Source organism: Python bivittatus, unplaced genomic scaffold (genome assembly GCF_059951505.1).
Source record: "Python bivittatus isolate LINGU-HERP-01145 unplaced genomic scaffold, Pbiv_v1 ctg000100_np1212, whole genome shotgun sequence".
Lineage (NCBI taxonomy): Eukaryota > Metazoa > Chordata > Lepidosauria > Squamata > Pythonidae > Python > Python bivittatus.
Window position 1 is genome coordinate 2,003,849 of NW_028277038.1, and position 18,131 is coordinate 2,021,979.

The following is an 18,131-nucleotide window of genomic DNA, read 5'->3' on the forward strand; positions in this document are numbered from 1 at the left end:
ATATTCACAAATACTAAAGCATGAATGATGTTCTCATACTTCTCAACTGTCCTCTCTTTCTAGGTTTCTCAACAGCTTGCAGTTAGCCCATGAAGCCCCTATCCGCTAGGGTAAAAATTATTTTGAACCCAAACACTTACTTGCCATTCTTTACATTTCTTGTGCCTTGACAGTTCAAAAAGTGTGATCGCGTTGTAGAGTTGCCAAAACTTAAGCAGAGGGAAGGAGAGGAAAACAGGAAGATTTAGGAACAATGAAGATTTAGAATTGAGGAATTTGTTGCTGTAAACGCCCAGAGTCACTTCCTAGGGGCGGTGGCCAAATTTGAAATATAGATAGATAAATAAATAAACAAACAAACAAACAGCCTTCGGCTTGCAGAGATCTAAGCAATAACTGCAGCCGAGAGAAGCTGAGAAGAACTTTAGGAACAATATTCATCACGAGATGACTAATTTGAAAGCCAGCGAAGGACCACATATGGATTAGCAGCCTGGAAGAATTCATACAAAGGACTATCGTTCTACCACGAAGCATAGCCTTGGCGTGGAAAAAGTCCAGTTCTTGGGCAACAGATCATGTGAATGGTGCAATCAAAGCTCCATACCCTGCAGATGCCCCGGCCTGCCCCTCAAACTAGAAATATGGGGCTAACTGAAGCCATAATCTGGCCTCACAAAAACTATAGCTAAGTGGAATACACAGATATCCCATCTCTTTGACTTTTGTATATACCTAACGAATTTATCGGCAAACAACATGGTGTCCAACTTACATGTCCAAAGAACAGAAATGGGAGGAGAAACGCCAGTCCTCGCCACATCCAAGACTGAAACCCCTCTATCAAGAGATCAAAATAATCAGAGTCAAACCAGGCAGCGGGCAGAGCATCTTTTGTCTGATTCCATTACAGGCGAAACAAGTTTCTTATGGGCCCGGGAGATGCAGTCAACCGAAGAGCAAACAAAACAGTAATTAATTTATTTCAAAAAAGATTGAAACAGACATTGCTGGGAGGATCTGGGTTTGAATGTCCTTCTTGAAACCTTTTTTATGCAAAATTAAATTGCTACCAAGACAGAAAGAACAGACGGGATCAGTCCTGATGCAGAGTGATTGCACATACCTGCTGTTAGTTCCATGAATAGGTGAGCACTGATCCAAATACTGGAGAATGTAAGTAAATGCCTTGAAGCAAATAGAAGTGCCTAAATCAGGCACATTGCTTACCCACTGTGAGATCTAAGTGGTTTCTTTTCCCTAACGCACGAAGTCGATAAAGGCACCCACTTTGATAATAATATTGAAGGAACTGGACGCAGCCTGGAAAGAAAAAAGGAAGGAGGCCTCACTGTTTAAAAACAGGATTGGGGTTGTAAATTATTAGCCTTCCTGATTTACACCTGGACACACTCAACCACATGGTGAATGAATGAAGGTTCCCAATTAAATACGCTCTTTCTCTGACCCAAATTTGCCACGCCACACGCACACGGCTTCCCCTGTCTGTGAAAATTCCATGTTTGAATGGGGATCCAATATGTATATTTACTTACTCTGAAAAATGGAAAAAGCTAGAAACTGGTTGCGGAACATTTGGTACACTAGACCATCTGGCCTGTGAGAGCAGGAAGGAACAGAAAGAAAAACACAGGAATGATTTAACAGGCATTGCACAGAGGTGACTGTCATATCCTATTGCAACAGAGGCCATTCAGTTGCAGAGAGGATATTTAAAAAGAGAAAACAAAATCTGGAACTAAAAACGGAAGAAAAGGTATTTGGGTTCAGGAAATGCAGCCTAGACTAGTGTTTCTCAACTATGGCAACTTTAAGATGGGTGGACTTCAATTCCCAGAATTCCCCAGCCAGCATGGCTGGCTGGGGAATTCTGGGAATTGAAGTCCACCCATCTTAAAGTTGCCATGGTTGAGAAACCCTAGCTTAGACCAACCAAAACTGAACCATCACAGATGAGGGGAATATGACATTCAATGGATCCCACAAGTGAGAGAAACCTACACGGAAAACTGGTGTAGCAAGGGAGTAATTCAACTGACTCAATTGCCCTTTCACATGCAAGGAATCTCTAAGGCTGGCCTGACATTCAAAGGATAAAAAGGGGAAAAGTCTGCTTACCATGTGAGCATCACACCAGATAAGAACGTAGAGATGTAATGATGGGACACCCACCAGCCTTTAATCCTGGAACGAAAGAGGACACCGTTTAAGCTGTTTCAGCAGAGATGCGTCACCTGAGCCCCCAGCACAGCCCGATGCCTCCCTCACTCTTCCGTGTGGTCCCCCGAATCTCTTCCAAGTTCCATTATAGTTTTAAATCTGGCAAAAGAGCGGCACTATTAATTCCATGGGGAATAATCATGTTCCCAGATTTAATTTACATTTTAAATCTATATTCATGTAGTCCTGGTTTGTTAGATCTGGCCCTTGCTATTGTGACTCAGAACAAGGCTGTATGCTTTTGACTTACAGACCTCTAGTTCCTAAGTCTCTAATCCTCCCTAGGAATTCTGGAAGCAAAACTCTTTGTAGAGGGCCCTGAATTTGGGAAAGGCTGTTGTAGAACCCATTCTCCAAATGCACATTTGTCCCGTAATCTGATGCACCTCCTAATTAAACTTAGGATGAGCAACTGCCCAGCAGGGAACAGGAGAGGATATTACCTCGTTACCATGTTAGTCTGAAGTTCCATCTCCTAAAGCACTCAAAGACCATCTTGAGGACTAGTACCTTGATCCATTGCTGATGAGGATACTTTCTCTTATTGTCAGCGTGCAGTAATACCAAACCAAAAGGAAGTTGAACACTTCATCAGTGACCCTGCAGGAAACATTGGGGATTATTTCTACCCCCGCTCCCCAAAAACAGAAGGAAAATACACAGAGCAGTGTTTATATATGTATATATGTATGGCTGGGGTATTCTGGGAGTTGAAGTCCACACATCTTCAAGCTGCCAAGGTTGAGAAACACTGTCCTAGAACCTCATTCCTCTTCTTCCAGATCATCTCCCCTGGAAACTGGACTCCCTTTCTCCCAGCAAAGCTACAAACAGCTGCATTATGGTCCTTAGCCTTAAGAGCCAGAACTGAGTTCCAGATCTCATGCAATCTCAGCTCACCCTTGAGAACGTGGCCCTGGAAGCTTCTGCAACCTGCTGGGGATCAGGGCCAAAGGTGGAAACATTTCTCAGAGGGCACAGAGCCGGGCAATCGGACACATCACTCCCTTGCTACAGACACTTGGCAAACTGTGCTTTGAACGCTCAGTGGTGAGATGAGAATCTCTGGGCCCAACCACGTGCAGTTCTCCAGACGTGGTTTGAAATCCACGGCTGCAGTTAAAAAAAATGGAAAAGGACAACCATTTGCCAGCTAACCAAGCTGCCATCTTACCGATAATGGAGAACGAATCGACAGGCAACTGCTCCAAGCAACAGGATGATGGTCAAGTATAGTTTGAATTTTTCATATTCATCTTTGTAGGCAAACCTAGAACAAGAGGAGGAAGCTTGAAAAGATACAGGCCGTTGTAAAGCCAGATTGAGTTGGCATTCTGTGCCCTGTACTTGCATATTGCCCAATCCTTGGCCAGAACACACTGCAGCCTTCTCCTGACAGATCATAATTCCTGGTTTACTCAAACCAGGATTGATACCTGTAGGCCAGTGCAGCCCATCTGGACAGACAAGATGTAACCAACTCAAGAGTTCAGGAAGAGGCGCTTAGTTAGCCAGCCTCCCCATAGGCATTGGCCCGTAGCACCCATCATCCTAGCTCATTCTGGTTGGGGAGACTAGGCGTTGTAGTCTCTTATCCAAAGGGGCCAAGTCAGAGAAGGTTCCCCTCCCTTTGCTCGCAAGCCCTCCCTCACCCACCAATCTTCTCCTTCTCCATTTTCCTCTTCTCTACATAGAAATAACCTAGAATAGTTGAGAATTAACTTACTTGGCCTGGTTACTTAGCAGAGTGACATTAACGTTCCCCAACACCAGATTTAAGTACAGACTGAAAGGGGAAAAAACCAGAACAAAACAGTCACAACAGCAGAAACCCATCAGACTTGTCCATAGGACAGTTTTCATGTTATTCTTCCCAGGTTACCCATCCATTGCTAAAAATATTTGTCAGTCCAAACAGCTGGTTCTCTCTTGCTTTGCGGTGCGGTAAGCAGCCCCCGTGTTCTCCTTCAACCTGAAACCCTTCAGACACCCTGGATCACTATTCCCACCAACCCCAGCCAGCAGGCTATCGCAGACCAAAGTCGGTGGGAACTGTAGTCCAACACATCCAGAGGGAACCCAGCTGGTATTTATTACGCCCTTTGATCCACCCAATAACCAAGCTTGCTTTTATCTATCTATCTATCTATCTATCTATCTATCTATCTATCTATCTATCTATCCATCCATCCATCCATCCATCCATCCATCCATCCATCCATCCATCCATCCATCCATCCATCCATCCATTTGTTTTTTAATTTAATTTATATGGCCGCCCATCTCACATATATGACTCTGGGCAGAGTTGGGTAGCTTAAACTTACTTATAAAAAGAGTAAAAACAAGCCGTGCATTAAGAAATAGCAGAACAAAAAGACGATCAAATCTCTAAAAGCCCCCATCATGGTACAACATGGGAACTCAAGAATACTTGGGCTATGGGTGCCCAACAGGCCTTGGCGGAGAAGCCGTTCTACAAGTAGGGCCCTCAGCCTTCTTGGAGGAACAAGTAGGAGAAGGAAGAAGCCTTTTCCCATTTAGGCCCCCCCTTTGGCTTCGCTTGCTGGGGGCTTCTGGGCAGGTCCGTATGGGGTGGGTCCTCAGCTAGCATTGTTTCGATGAGGCAACTGAAACTGTAAGTGGAGGGAGCAGCAAGGAGGAGATTCCACAGCACAAACAGCTGCCCTGAAGTTCTTTGAGGACAACCAACACCTCCACACGTTCCCTGCTCCTCTGCAGCCTCTGCCAATTGTAGATTTATAGATGGATCTTAAGGAGGTAATGGAAAGCCTCTGCAAAACGCAGCTTTCAGCTCCCTGGGTGGAACATTTCACTTTGTGCTAAAAGGACACCAGGCCCCGTGGGAGCCACACCGAGAGGGTTTGAAAAACAAAGTCACACGTTTCCCTTTTAATAGCACCCCTCTGCAAAGCCTCCATCCTTGCAGCTCCTGACGGGCCTCCGGGAAACGCCTACCCGTTCTTCTTCGGCAAGTAGGCTTCCATGTCAAAGAAAGCGTTCTGGCGGTCTCTGATCTGGTTGTTTATTTGCAGGATGAGCTCCGTTTCTAAACCGCCCTGGCTCTTGCATCTGGACATGTGGGATGAACACAAACACAGGTGTTTAAAAATAAAGCATGACAGCCAATTACACCAGTGGAAAACAGTGAACAGCCCTTGTGTATTTCTTCTTGCACAATTTTAAGAGAACAAGCCACCGTGAAGCAGGAAGGCTTGGAAACTAGACTCCCAAGCCCTAGGTTTTTTTGGCCTTGAAAGCAAGGTTAAGATTCTAGCCATCAGGGTCACGAGAACGTACCCATGACCCACAGAAGCAGAAACACAATCATCAGCAAAATAACAGATGGGGGGGGGGAAGAAAGTACAGGGCTTCTCTCAAGACCACCATTTCCACTCCCTTTTTCCAAATCTTGGTTTTATGTTTTCCTGCCTGTAATCCTGAACTTTTAATGGGAGAGACATTAGGAACCACTCTATCCCAGGTCTGAGTATTTAATATCTTTTCTGATTGATGTCAGCAGCAGAGGACTTCAGGAAGATGACGTCTTTCCCCACCTTGGGTTGTCCCCTCTACAAGTTGTCCACAAACTGTTAAGTTTTTAAGCGAACAGAAAAGGGGGAGGACAGACAGGCAGAAGATCAGCAGAGCGCATCCATGAGCACCAGCTACCGGTCGGAAGACAGAATGAAAACTCCTTAATCTTACAGCACATGGACGGGCTCAACCATAGTTTCAACTGGGAGCATCTTAGACCAAGCTAAATCCAAAAACGCTATGGAATTCCTGGAAGCTTGGTATACAGACATGTCAGCCATCAATTGACATATAGAGATAAACCACATTTGCACACCATTCGAAAGAGACAATAAAAAGGCTAAGAAGGAAACAAAAAGACCAGAACACATTCTCTCCAGCAGGCAGCATCCAGATAGGCGGGGATTAAAACCAGACAAACAATCAAGCAGAAAACAATTCCCTAATCCAGGAACCACCAAGGAGGAAACCAACTCTCCACCAACCCTGGCAGGGCAGGCTATTGTATATAAACAGGGAGCAAAGCCCACACTCACCGCCACTGATGATGTTACCTAGTCGGGTCATGAAACGTCTATAAGCAAACCACGAATCTCAGAGAGCACCAAGGACTCCACATTCAACCCTGAGCTTCAGAGATTCTCTTCTTTTAGAAAGGGGAGAAACCCACCTTTGAAATTTATACTGCAACTCCTTCAGTCTCTGTTTTTGCTTCTGGATAGAACTGCTGCAAGCCCCCTGCAAGCTTGTCAATTCCTCCAGCTTGTGTCTGTAAATTTTGTGGGTTTCCTATAAATAAAGCATTTAAAAGATGTGTTAGATTCGCAGCAGCAGGAAATGACTTTGAGATAAGAGGCCTCTGACATTAAGTCTGCTCGTTTAGGTGACTTTGATGTAATTTCCAGATTAGTTGGAAAACGTATGACATCAGGACAGGTTACATGGGAAGATCAAGGGGCACGTCAATTTCCTAATTTTATTGAAGCTTATGCCACCTCTGGAACAAGTCATAAAACAGAATCACGCAAAAACTCCAAGAGGTCTTAAAAACAGACTCAGAAAAGATGCTATGGGGAAAATACCTGGAGGACACATTTTCGATATTTACTCCCCACCTTTGGAAAAAGGCCAACATAAAACCACCAGCAGTCTTTTCTCAGAGCAGCTTACAAGCATAAGCAAAGCCCAGCACTGCATTCAAATGTAGAAGCAAAGGTGGTATTGAATGATGGTATTAAAACCAGGAATAGATTCCCAGAAAAAGCTGTCTGCCTGGGGCTGAAAGAACATCAAGATTAATGGCAAGCAAGCCAACCCAATGGCGCACTCTGATGGAGCACGTGGAGATCCCACACAGAGTTTCAAGGAACTGCAATGTACTGCACTGGAGTTCAACGGAGAAGCCAGGATCCAACCCTACCTGTGAGGTTAGATCTGGTGTGACTCACTGCCCTGGTCCGCAAAGACTGGACTAGCATGACGTTTCAGACCAGCTTTACAAGAGACAGTAAAAAAGAATAAACACCAATCCACCCAGATAGGCAGGATTCACCTAAAACAGCCTTTTCCAAAAGAGCCACTAACTGCTAATGAGTAAGTTAATTACATTAATAGGTAAACTATTTTGCTGAGAATCCAAGGGCCCCTGCAATTTAGCCGGTCCTTCCAGGGAAATGGATTTAGAAGAGTAACGGGAGAGCGAAAAGAGGATGACATCCATGCAAGATTCCGAAAGACCAAATCGGGTTCAAGTGCTAATAATGAAAAAAAACAGAAAGTCATAACTGATGTGCTGTTAGCAACTTTCCCATCTCTACGGCCAGCCAGCTCTAACCCCATTCCAGAGATCTAACCCTACATAACAACTCTTGTTTGTCTGCCTTTCTAGAGCAGCGGATGGAAAAACAGGGCACACAGTTCCAACTTATTTACTCATTATTGACATTTCATGGATCCTGGAAAGAGGATGCTCCTTGGAGAAGAATTTTTCCCCACTCTCTTTCACAACACCGATGCCTTTCCAAGGAACGCCGAAGAAGTTTCAAAGGGGTAACTTAATGAAAAACTAATAAAACATTAACGTAATCCTTTCCCCTACACGGTTACAAACAGGCATTTTTTTCCCCTGCCTTTCCAATGGAAAAGCTTACAGATAAAGCGAGGAGGGAGGAGAAGAGTCGATCAAAGTATTGTAGATCGCTACGGATTTCTTTTGCTTCCACAGGATAGGTCTGAGTATTTACAGAGGATCTCTCCTCAGTGCAAACTGGATCCCCAGACAGTGACTCTTCAAATTCATTCCCGTGTCCTTTCAAAAGAAAAGCATTTGCTTGCAAGGCTTAGCTACGTGGTCACAAAAAGTTAAGTGCCCCAAAGGGGCTGCCCATTTCGAGGCAGGAGCCCTTGTCAATCAAAGGAGAGACGCCATGCTGCTCTGCAACCAGGAATTTTCACAAAGAGGTCACTTGTGAAGGACAAGTATCAGGTGGATCCCTGTTCCAGCAACGTGGGAGGGGCAGTTCCAAATGCCATCTCCCACCCACCACTTCAAATGTCAAGGGATGGAGTATCAAGTGTTCTGGGGCATTGTGGGAAATTCTTTGAAGGTGAGTGACTCAGAGACCCCCCGCTATCAGTTGGAATCCATCGCTAGGTAGGAGTTCAGGCAGCAGGTAAAATTTGTGAATCCCCAGTTGCAGGAACAGCTCGTATGACCCAGAATAGTGTTTCTCCACCTTGGCAGCTTGAAGATGGGTGGACTTCAACTCCCAGAATTCCCCAGCCAGCAAGGCTGGCTGGGGAATTCTGGGAGTTGAAGTCCACCCATCTTCAAGTTGCCAAGGTGGAGAAACACTGACCCAGAATGATCTTTCATCAGAGCTGCGGCTTCTTTGGGGCTAATTATGGTTACGAACTCACCACAGATCCTCCAGCTGCAAGGAAGACTCGCCAGCTGAAACTTGCACAGCCCCAGTTCAGGTTTACACAGTCATGAGATTAAAGTTTCTGTCGTGTACAAAATAGGGACCTGTGCTGATTTTTCTGCAGTCTGTGATGTTTCTGGAAATGGGGTGGGGGTGGCACAGCCTTTTGCCTACTAGCAACCAGCCCATTCCGGGAGCCTCACGAACTCTGGCCAGGACCCAGCGCTGGCGCAGAGGCCCACGGCTGAAGGTCAGTGCTGTCCAAGGCAGTCCCTTCAGGAACGGGTGAAGAATGAACCCAGCAGGTCAGATGCTGCCCGCTGGAAACAACTGGCCCCAAAAAGCCCACCACCAAAGTTTCACGCTCTCCAAATCAGCTGTTTAGAAGGAAACAGCACCCCCCAGACACCATCTCCCCCAATCCGGGGCCTGCCTAGCCCAGATGCATTCTTCATTCATGGGCTTGGCCCCCGCTGCCCCCTCCAATATTTCGCAGTTGCCCATCCGCAAACTGGATGTCCACGCAGAAGCGCCAGGTCCATTTCCAGCCCAGATTTCCCCCAGCCTCTTTCTCGGGTCAGCTTCCACATCTGGCCACAGCTTCACCTGAGGGCTCCTCCTTGGCCTACAGAAGCCGGCTCCGGGAAGCGCTTCCCAGCAAGGCCAAGGCCAGGAATGACCGGCCAGGCCCCGGGGGGGGCACCCAGCCTCCCCCGCCCCCCAGCGCCGCGCAGGGGCTGGCCGAAAAGCACCCCTCGGCGGATGCAGCTCGGTCCCTCCTCCACGCAGCTGAGCTCTGCTTCCAGCGCCCCCCAGATCCCCAAGCGGGGGGTCGGCACGCATCGGCCCGCCGGGGATGACGGGTGTTGAAAGGACGTCCTCGGGGCGGCCCCTGCGTGGGTCCAGCCCCCGCTCGCGTCCAGGGAGGATCCGGGCGAATCTGCCGCAGGATCCCAACGGCCCAGGAGCGGCCGGCCGGCGGGCGGGCGTGGGGGGGGCTGCCGGCCAGCCCAGCCCAGCCCTGCGGCGGTTCCTCCCGGCAGGGTCCCCGCGCTCCGGAGCCCCGCCCGAAAGTTACGCAGGGAGGGATGGCGCCTCGGTCGCGGGAGGAAAGTTTGGCGGAGTCCGGGGAGCCCCGCCGAGCGAGGGCTGGGGGCGCCGCGGCAGGGAGACGCCGCGGCGGGGGGCGGGCGGGGAGCCTGCAAGGGCCCCGAAGAACGCCGGATGAAGCCACCACCATCCCCATCCTCATCCTCGTCCTCGTCCTCGTCCTCGTCCTGGTCCTGGTCCGCACAGCAGCGGCCGCAGCCCGCCTCTCGCCCTACCTGGAGCTGATGGAATTCCCCCTCCAGCGCCTTCCAGGCGCCCAGCGGCTCCTGCAGGGGCGGCCCCATCGCGCGGGCCCAGCACCCCGCAGGACGAAGCGGCCCCACGTGCGCAGCTGGCCGACCCCCCGCGCCCGCCGCGGCCCGCAGAGCGATGAATGAGCCGGCCACGCCCCCCGCCACGCCCCCCGCCGCGCCGCAAGGGTAATTCATCTCCCCCCCCCGGAGCGCCCGACCGCGCAAGCGCGCCTCCTCGGCCCCGGCCCCGCCCTCTCAGTCCCAATTGATCTTCCCTTGGCCGCGCCCCCAAGGCGGCCTCGCGCCCCGCCCACCGCAGTTAACCCCTCGCTCGCCGCTCTGCGCGTCCCTTCCGAACAGGGGGTGGCTGGCAGGGGGCTCGTGCCAACGCGGTGCTCTCCTGCGCGTGTGCAGAGGGTTGCTTTGTACTCCCTTCTTTATAGAAGCCCCTAGGCCTGGCCGAACTTGGCTGCTCTTGAAGAAGCTAACTGCGGAGTTCATGAAGAATATCTACGTGCTTGTCAAGAGTCTGCACCAACTTGATGGAATCTAATCAATCAGTATCAATCAATCAGTCAATCAGGTTATGGAGTGCCTGGAGAAGAAGATCAGGAGCAAAAATGGACAGGACCCCATATTCTTTTGTACCCAGACGGTGGCACAGGTCTCTGCCTGACCATCTGCAACTTACCACGTGAACGATTCAGAAATGCCACAAGGCTACACAAGGAAATGCAGACCCACATAAAATCAGCCCTCTTGTTTTTTAGCCAGTTATGGGATGCCTCTGCAACTTGCACTGGCCACCATGGTCCGATTCCTTGGCGTAGAAATGCCTCCGTTTTAGCAGGCTGGCTCTGTCTGTAGCCCAGCTGTCCTCAAACCTTTTGGCTACGCTCTCGGAAATGATGGAGGGCCTCAGAGAGCCTGGGTTGATGGGGGTCAAGTATACAGGCACGCACACATATTTAAAGTGTATGTGTGTGTACCCTTTATCTTTATATCTTTACTGTGTTCAAAATTAAAACTGAGAAATTTTAAAACATTTGACTTCATGAACCCCCTAAAAGGGTCTCGGGAACCCCCAGGGGTCACCAGACCACATGTTGAGAACCACTGCTCTGGCAAAGGAAAGGAAAGGAAAGGAAAGGAAAGGAAAGGAAAGGAAAAAGAAAAGAAAAGAAAAGAAAAGAAAAGAAAAGAAAAGAAAAGAAAAGAAAAGAAAAGAAAAAAGGAAAGGAAAGGAAAGGAAAGGAAAGGAAAGGAAAGGAAAGGAACCTTTCAGCCACCCGATGGCAGTGTTGCACATCCATTGGACTGCAGAAGGCTGGCTTGGCAGAGACTGAAGATTTTCATCTTTTTGCCTGGCAGCTCGGTTGCCCAGGTTGAATCAGTGACCCGGATCAACCACGAGCACCTCTGCATTGCAAGGTTGGGGCCCCCACGGCCCTTGGGAAGGTGTGAAATTAAAGCACCCAGCATCCTCCTCTTTTGGCCTTCCTGGGTGGGGCCTACAACAGCATCCACACCCCCAATGAGCAGCAGCAGTTTCATCGGATTTAGGGGACGCCCGATTCCAGAGCGAAGACTGCGGGTGACTCACAGAATACATCCTTTTGTTTCTGGGGAGCCCTCGACGTGTGAAGAGGCTGCAGAGAGTCCTTACACCCCTTAAGCTGGTCTTCCAAACTACCTCATTGTCTGAAACAGTCGGTAACAATATCCCTATTTGTGACGGGTCCTCGAGGCATCCGCACACTATAGGAAGGGCAGAGAAGGTCCCAAGACCTTGGCTGCAAACCTGCAATTTTAAAAAAACAAACAACGTGGGCTAGGTGTTTTAAAAATGCACCTGCCAATGTGAAAATGTCATTACAGAGCATGCATTGCGGGGAAGGGGCGTGAGAAAAAGCGGCGCGGTTTCCTTGGCAGGCTTGCAAAATCCGGAGTGAGTCCCACGGCCTCCTTAACCGATTTAAGCACTGAGGAAACCGATCTTCCCAGCAGACGGGTTTCTGCAAAGAGGCAGCGCCACCTTCCCAAGCCAGCCAACAGGAATCAGAGAAGGGGACGAAGACGGCTGCCTCCCGTCTGGGCATAAGCCAAAGCAAAATGTAAGATGTGGCTGGAGAAACAGATGCCTCCCTGTTATCTCCCCTTCGGGCTGCTTAGGCGCCAAATCCAGCCTTGGGTTCAAAAACGGGTCTTGTGGGCGCCTCCAAAGCAGATTTTCGTGGATTGGATGGACTTCCGTTCATCAGAAAGACCTCTGGGGGGCAGGACACGTTCAATGTCTGTCTGTTGTGGATCTGCTGTAGCAGCAAAGGGCTCAGTTGCTATGGCCACTGGAGTTGCCACGCAAGCTTCGGCGTCTGAGTTGAGCATAAATGACCACACCGCACTGGCCCTGCAGTTCCATGGGGGCAGACCTGCTCAGTGCCCGAGATTGGAGCCACCTGAACTTACAATGGCAGATACAAGGTTGGTCTCTCTTTGCGCGTTATTTTGTTTATTTATTTGCAGTCTTTTCATCGTGCTTTTTATCCTCAAAAGTTCCTAGAGGGATACCAGTGCCTTTCTCTGGACTTCCAATGGAAAGGACATGGCATACAAGGAAAAAGCGATGGGGAGGGAAGAGGAAAGAGAAACAAGTTCAGGCAGCAGGCCTGAAAAATGGCGAACGGGGGTGATAAACGATGAAAGAGGCTGCCTGCCATCTTGGTTCCGGTATTATAAACATCAGAAGGAGTCTGGGAGCACCTTTTGGAGACCAGCAAAAGTTAATTTCTGCCTTTTAAGTCAATTCAGTGCTGCCAGACTTTTTCTGATTTTTGGCTCCCCTAGACTACCCCAAATCTCCTTCTACGATACAATTAAGTCTCAAGTCTTGGGGGTAAGGTTTTTAAGCGCGGAACCAGGGTTATCTTCTCCGGGCTGCAACGTTTCAGAGGATCAGAGGATCCTCTTTGCCCCATCTGGCGCACCTCTGGTTGCTGGCCACATGGGTAGGGCAGCAGTAGCCCGGGCCCTGAGGTTCTGAAGGGCCGGCCAAGGGGCCCTTCGCAGCTGGACGGGCGTTTCGAGGAAGTCGCGGAGGGACTGCTGGGCTAAGGGGTCTGCCTGGCTGGCGCTCCCTCCCCGCGAGAGGGTCCCGGGGCAACCGTGTGGGCTGCTGCAGCAGCCATCCAGGTGTGCTGGAACTGGAAAGAGCGGGCAGGGCTGGCCGGTGATCTCCTGGACGATCAGTGCCGCATAATAAGGGGAGGCTCTTGATGTCACCGTGACCTCAGGAGCTTGGCCAGGATCACTCGGCCCTGCTCCACTGAAGGAACACACCGGCAGGGCTGCTTTGGGACCGCAGCGAAGAGGGAGGAGAAGCTGAAGGAACATCCCCGCAGACTGACTTCCGCTCCCAGGTGTAAGAGCAGGAACACGGGCCTGGCCAGGTAACCCGCCTGGGGGGCTTGAAACCTGGAGATGCTCTTCTGGAGACGGGGTCCGGGCTGATCCCTGCCAGGTTTACAGACGGTGCCCGGGGTAATGGGGCTGGCTTGATCTGGTTGGGCTTAGTGGACTGGCACACCCCTGGGCATCGTGGTTTATGAATCAGGGCTTATGAGGAGGGCGTGGGTCCCAACCAGCCAAGGGTGGCTTGTTCAGCACCCACAGCTCAACAAATAAGAGCTTACAGCACATGGGAATCAGGGCATGTTGAGTCATGAAAGCATAACCGAAAATGGCGTTTGCCAAATCCCACCCTTGGCCTGTGGCTGTGTAATATCTCGGCCACCTTTCCCCACAGGCTGTGGTGGCTGCCTACAGATAAAAGAACTCTGCCCATGCTCAGAGGCAGTCTAATTCTCCTGAACCTACAGCCTCTGATTGGAGAACCATGGAGGTAGCTGTTCCGTACGAGAACCTTTTCCGCTTACGTTGTCCAGTTGGTTCCTTACCATGTCCTGACTTTTTAGCTGGCTTCTGTTTGTAAACAGCGCCAGTTTCACAATCAGGGCTGCAATGGCTGCTACGTTATTTGAAACTTCCTTTCCCCTCTTGACTCCTTTGCGAGGCGCGGAGCCCTCAACTCAGCGATTGTCAGCCCCACTTCACGGCTGCGCAAACCTGCCCCAAGCTCCAGGCGATGCCCTGGGTCTCTCCTCGTTTCTCTCCGCCAGACGAGATGCCCATTGTAAAATACCCCCGAAGAGTTGACCCGCTTTGGTACGAATGGGATAGGAAGGCGCAGAAGTGTGGGTTGAGGCACACCGTCTACGCTGTCAACGGAGATCGCTACATCGGGGAATGGCTGGACAACGTCAAACACGGTAAAAGGGGGGGAGAGGGGAGCAGGGGCCAGACCATTGGACATTCACCATCCTGGAAGGGCCCCTTCGGCTCACGTGGGGCTCCTTTGTGCCCAGCACAACATCTGGTGCGCTCTTCAGAGGCTAACCGACCTTACCCACCGCCTTTCGAACCTCGCCAGGCAAAGGAACGCAGATATGGAAAAAGACCGGAGCGATCTACAGCGGAGACTGGAAATTCGGAAAACGGGATGGCTTCGGGACTTACAGTACTCTGGACCCCGTGACAAAGGATCATAAGAAAGTGTATTCCGGCTGGTGGAAAAATGACAAAATGTGGGTAAGTTATTCGCTTTTTAATTTGGCTAGGGGTTTTGCTTTGGGCAATGTGTGACTGCACAAATTTTGGGAGTGTTAAAGTTTGAATGGAGGAACTGGGAGCGCGTGGCCTCTTTCCAAACCAGAGTTAAGCAAGGCAACAATGCCCTTTGGTTCGTGCCTCTCTGTGCCATTTCACACCCGAAGAAAGTTGGCCATGGTCGTTCTTCTCACCTGGATTCTTTTACAATTTCAGGGCTACGGAGTGAAGTTCTACTCCGACGGAGAGTACTACGAGGGCGAATGGGGCTGGGGGAAGCGAAACGGCTGGGGACGGATGTACTACAAGGACGGGTCCATCTACGAAGGCCAGTGGTCTGAAGACAAGCCCAGCGGACAAGGGATGTTCCGCTGCAGTAAGTCTCCATCTTGGTTGTGACAGCAATGACCGCCAGGTCATTCCCTTGCTGGCTGATGGCCGGGGTTAAAATCTCGAAAAGATGGGATAAGTGGATTTGAAAACTCACTAGGTAGCCGTGCGCCCATCCGTCCTTCTTGGCAAGGCCTACTTCATGGGGTTGTGGTGAAGATAAGAGATGCCAGCAGACCACGGGTACTGCTCTTTCAGAACAAGGAGAGGATCGACATCTCATTTTTAAATATTGGTTTACATCTGAAGAACGGGAATAACAGGGTGTGTGCATCTTGTGGGAAGAGGGAGGTTAATCCTGTCTACCTCTCAGCTTTGATGAGATCCAGACGGTTGGCACCTCTCTAGGAACCAGAGTTTAATTTCTAACAGAAGAGGCCCTTTGCCAAGTTTCGTGAAGCTCCAGACAGGAAACCTTTGCTAAATCCCAAGAGTTAACCCTCCCCCTCCATAGATAAAACCATTGTTTTGCAAAGGCATTCCTGAACGGAGCGTCTCTATCATCTGAGCTGGACATTTCTTTAGGCTAAAATTAGTCCGTGATGATGATGCGCTCTGCAGGCTGGTGAGTTTAATTTTATCGGCCTCTGCAGTTGGCTGCAAATGGTGTGAGTCACGGGGTGCTGTTTAGGGTTATGACAAAACTGCCGTCGAAGATCATGTTGGCTACACACTCGCAACCTGACACTCGCCATTAATGCCGATTTGGCTCACTTTATCTGTTGCAGAAAGACCGGAGAGGGGCAGACGCAGACCACCCCCCCATGGTAGCTCATTCATATATCGTTCTTTTCAACGCTGTCTGGCATTGTGTTTCGGGTTTTTAAACAACTTTATCTCTGGATTATAAGATCCTCTGCAAGAAAGCTGAAAGGGAGCAGATTATCATTTAAAAAAGGGGGGGGGATCTCAACCATGATTGTGTGTTCTGCCTTTAGAAGTAGGTTTGGGGGGTTTGAATGAGACTTTCTGGTGCTTCTTGGTTCCATCCACGACCCGCCTCCCGTGGCTTCGTTCTCCTGACTGGCAGAAGCTGAAGCGGCCGACCAAGGGGGCTGTTTTGCAACTGCAAAATAGCATTTTTCTCTCCCCTTTAAAATGACAACAGAGCAACGTCTCTCTCCACTGCAGAAAATGAAAACCGTTACGAAGGTTCGTGGAAAGATGGGAAGAAGCACGGCCCAGGAAGGTTTATCTACCTGGACACCGGCCAGCTCTATGAAGGGTTCTGGGTGGCAGACGTACCAAAGTGCGGCACCATGATCGACTTTAGCCATGACGAAGCACCAACGCCCACCCAGTACCCAATCCCCAAGGTACAGTGCAGCCCGCGTGAGTCCAGATCTGGAGGTTCTCCTTCCTATGACTTTCGCTCTTCACCCAAGGGTCTGCTGCAGAAGGCCGCATTTGCATCAAGTCCAATTGCTCTCTTTTGCAGGGACAGCCCCTAGACCAGCGTTTCTCAACCTCCCCAAGTTTAAGCTGGGCGGACTTAAACTCCCAGAATTCCCCCAGCCAGCAGAGAGGGTGGGGCTTGCTCCCTGTTTATATACCGTAGCTGGCCAGCAGAAACTAGCTGTGGGCTGAGCTACTAATTACTCTTCTGTTTTTCTTCCAGATTGAGCTGGCGGATCCAGAAGGCGTCTTAGAAGAAGCTGTTCTGATGTTAGAGAATGCCGAAATATTCCCTTCTCAGAAAGAAAGATGATGACTGTAGTTCTGCAGATGCTTCGCGAGTCAAGACTGCTTTTTAACGGAAGGGTCTCCCTGATGGATGCCATTCCCAGGAATATATTGAGTAACCTGGACGAGCCTTTTGGCCTGTTCCTTGTTCCTTCCTTCAGCAGGGTAGGTTAGCAGCTGAAATGGACATAGGGATAGGAGACAAATCAGAGATTCTTGTATGATTTAACCCCAAGAGGTCTCTGGATCAATGATGTACAGAAAAGGAGTAATTGAAAAGGAATCAGTGGCACGCTGCTGATCGATGCTTAACCCAGGCAACTTGATTCGGGTCCAGGATTCTTAAGCTCTTCCCACTGGTTCTACACTTTCTAAGAAGTTTGGAAAAGTTGCACATGACCTCTTGGGGGAAGACCGAGACATGGATGAGCTCATCCTTAGTGCAAAAAGAGAATCCAAAGCCAGGAAAATGATTTTGGTCCATTGGAACAAAGTCCACACAGCCTTCCCCAGCCTTCGGAGCACCTGGGATTCCAGCCAGTCTGGCTTTTGGCATTCCCAAATTGGGGTTAAGACTGTTGGGTGAGGGAGCCTTTTAAAAATAGATCAGCCCTTAGGAGGTGCCCTGGACTGGGCTCAAAAGATGGGAAGAAAGTCTGAGCTTTGTACAGGATTTGGGGTTGGCTTCTAATGAGAGGGAAGATTTCAAAGGGTGAGAGAGAATCTACCATTTGCTCTTCAAACTAAACTGCATTTCTCTTCTTCCCAGAGCAATGAACTCATTCCTCTTGGTTCTTCCCCCCTCCCCGCTTCCATCTTTGGGGCTAAAAACTTGGTAGCCCACAACTTGAGTTGAACAGCTTTCTGTAAGTGAGCCAATTCACGTTTTCTTATGGCTGAGGGAGAGGAAGAGAAGGGGATTAAGGATGGAGGACCTGGTTCACATACCATGTTAAGCCAGGTTGTTCCTTTTGGTTTGGTGTAAGGCCCTTATGCTGTCATCAATAAATCTGGGTTAAAAATGGAGGGTTACTTTGATAATTAGCCAGGATTTTTTCCCCCTACTTCTCGAAATAAAAAAATCATCCCGTTTCTTTTTTATGAGTGTAAAAGAACTGTTGCTTAAATCGAACATACATTCCAAGCCAGGATTTCAAGAGCCTTCAAGAAATGTTGGACTTGTATTTTATGTTTTTAGGTCCACCAACCCAAAGTTGATCAATGTTAGAAAACTACAGTCTGTGCGGGTGCCAAAAACCCTAGATCCGAATGGATGCACGCAGCCAGGGTTTGACGTTCTGCCCGAGGGAAACCTGTTAGGAACCCCCTA

The 18,131-nt window shown here is 49.5% G+C and overlaps 2 protein-coding genes across 7 annotated transcripts in view; one reads left to right on the forward strand and one right to left on the reverse strand.

The window, feature by feature from the left end:
• TMEM120B (transmembrane protein 120B) overlaps window positions 1–18,131 on the reverse strand; it is a 33,029-nt gene that overhangs the window by 1,884 nt on the left and 13,014 nt on the right. Inside the window, exons 1-12 of one of the 6 annotated variants that reach the window (XM_088135203.1) lie at window positions 10,049–10,183; window positions 7,406–7,553; window positions 6,470–6,588; window positions 5,221–5,334; window positions 3,968–4,027; window positions 3,416–3,511; window positions 2,752–2,841; window positions 2,140–2,205; window positions 1,557–1,618; window positions 1,231–1,323; window positions 776–840; window positions 141–209 (exon numbers count right to left, since the gene is read on the reverse strand). In XM_088135203.1, the coding sequence (XP_087991329.1) occupies window positions 141–209; window positions 776–840; window positions 1,231–1,323; window positions 1,557–1,618; window positions 2,140–2,205; window positions 2,752–2,841; window positions 3,416–3,511; window positions 3,968–4,027; window positions 5,221–5,334; window positions 6,470–6,588; window positions 7,406–7,519 (948 nt within the window). In that variant the 5' untranslated portion in view covers window positions 7,520–7,553; window positions 10,049–10,183. Of the gene's footprint in view, window positions 1–140; window positions 210–775; window positions 841–1,230; window positions 1,324–1,556; window positions 1,619–2,139; window positions 2,206–2,751; window positions 2,842–3,415; window positions 3,512–3,967; window positions 4,028–5,220; window positions 5,335–6,469; window positions 6,589–7,405; window positions 7,554–8,718; window positions 9,306–9,329; window positions 9,925–10,048; window positions 10,237–18,131 lie in introns of those variants that run through there. The other 5 variants (XM_088135205.1, XM_007422754.4, XM_088135206.1 and 2 more) reach the window with 5 other exon arrangements.
• On the forward strand, window positions 13,597–17,900 carry MORN3 (MORN repeat containing 3). The gene is made up of 5 exons (XM_007422755.3): window positions 13,597–14,391; window positions 14,553–14,710; window positions 14,945–15,104; window positions 16,250–16,434; window positions 16,737–17,900. Exons 1-5 carry the CDS (start codon window positions 14,208–14,210, stop codon window positions 16,824–16,826), a joined length of 777 nt encoding a protein of 258 aa, XP_007422817.2. The 5' UTR covers window positions 13,597–14,207; the 3' UTR covers window positions 16,827–17,900.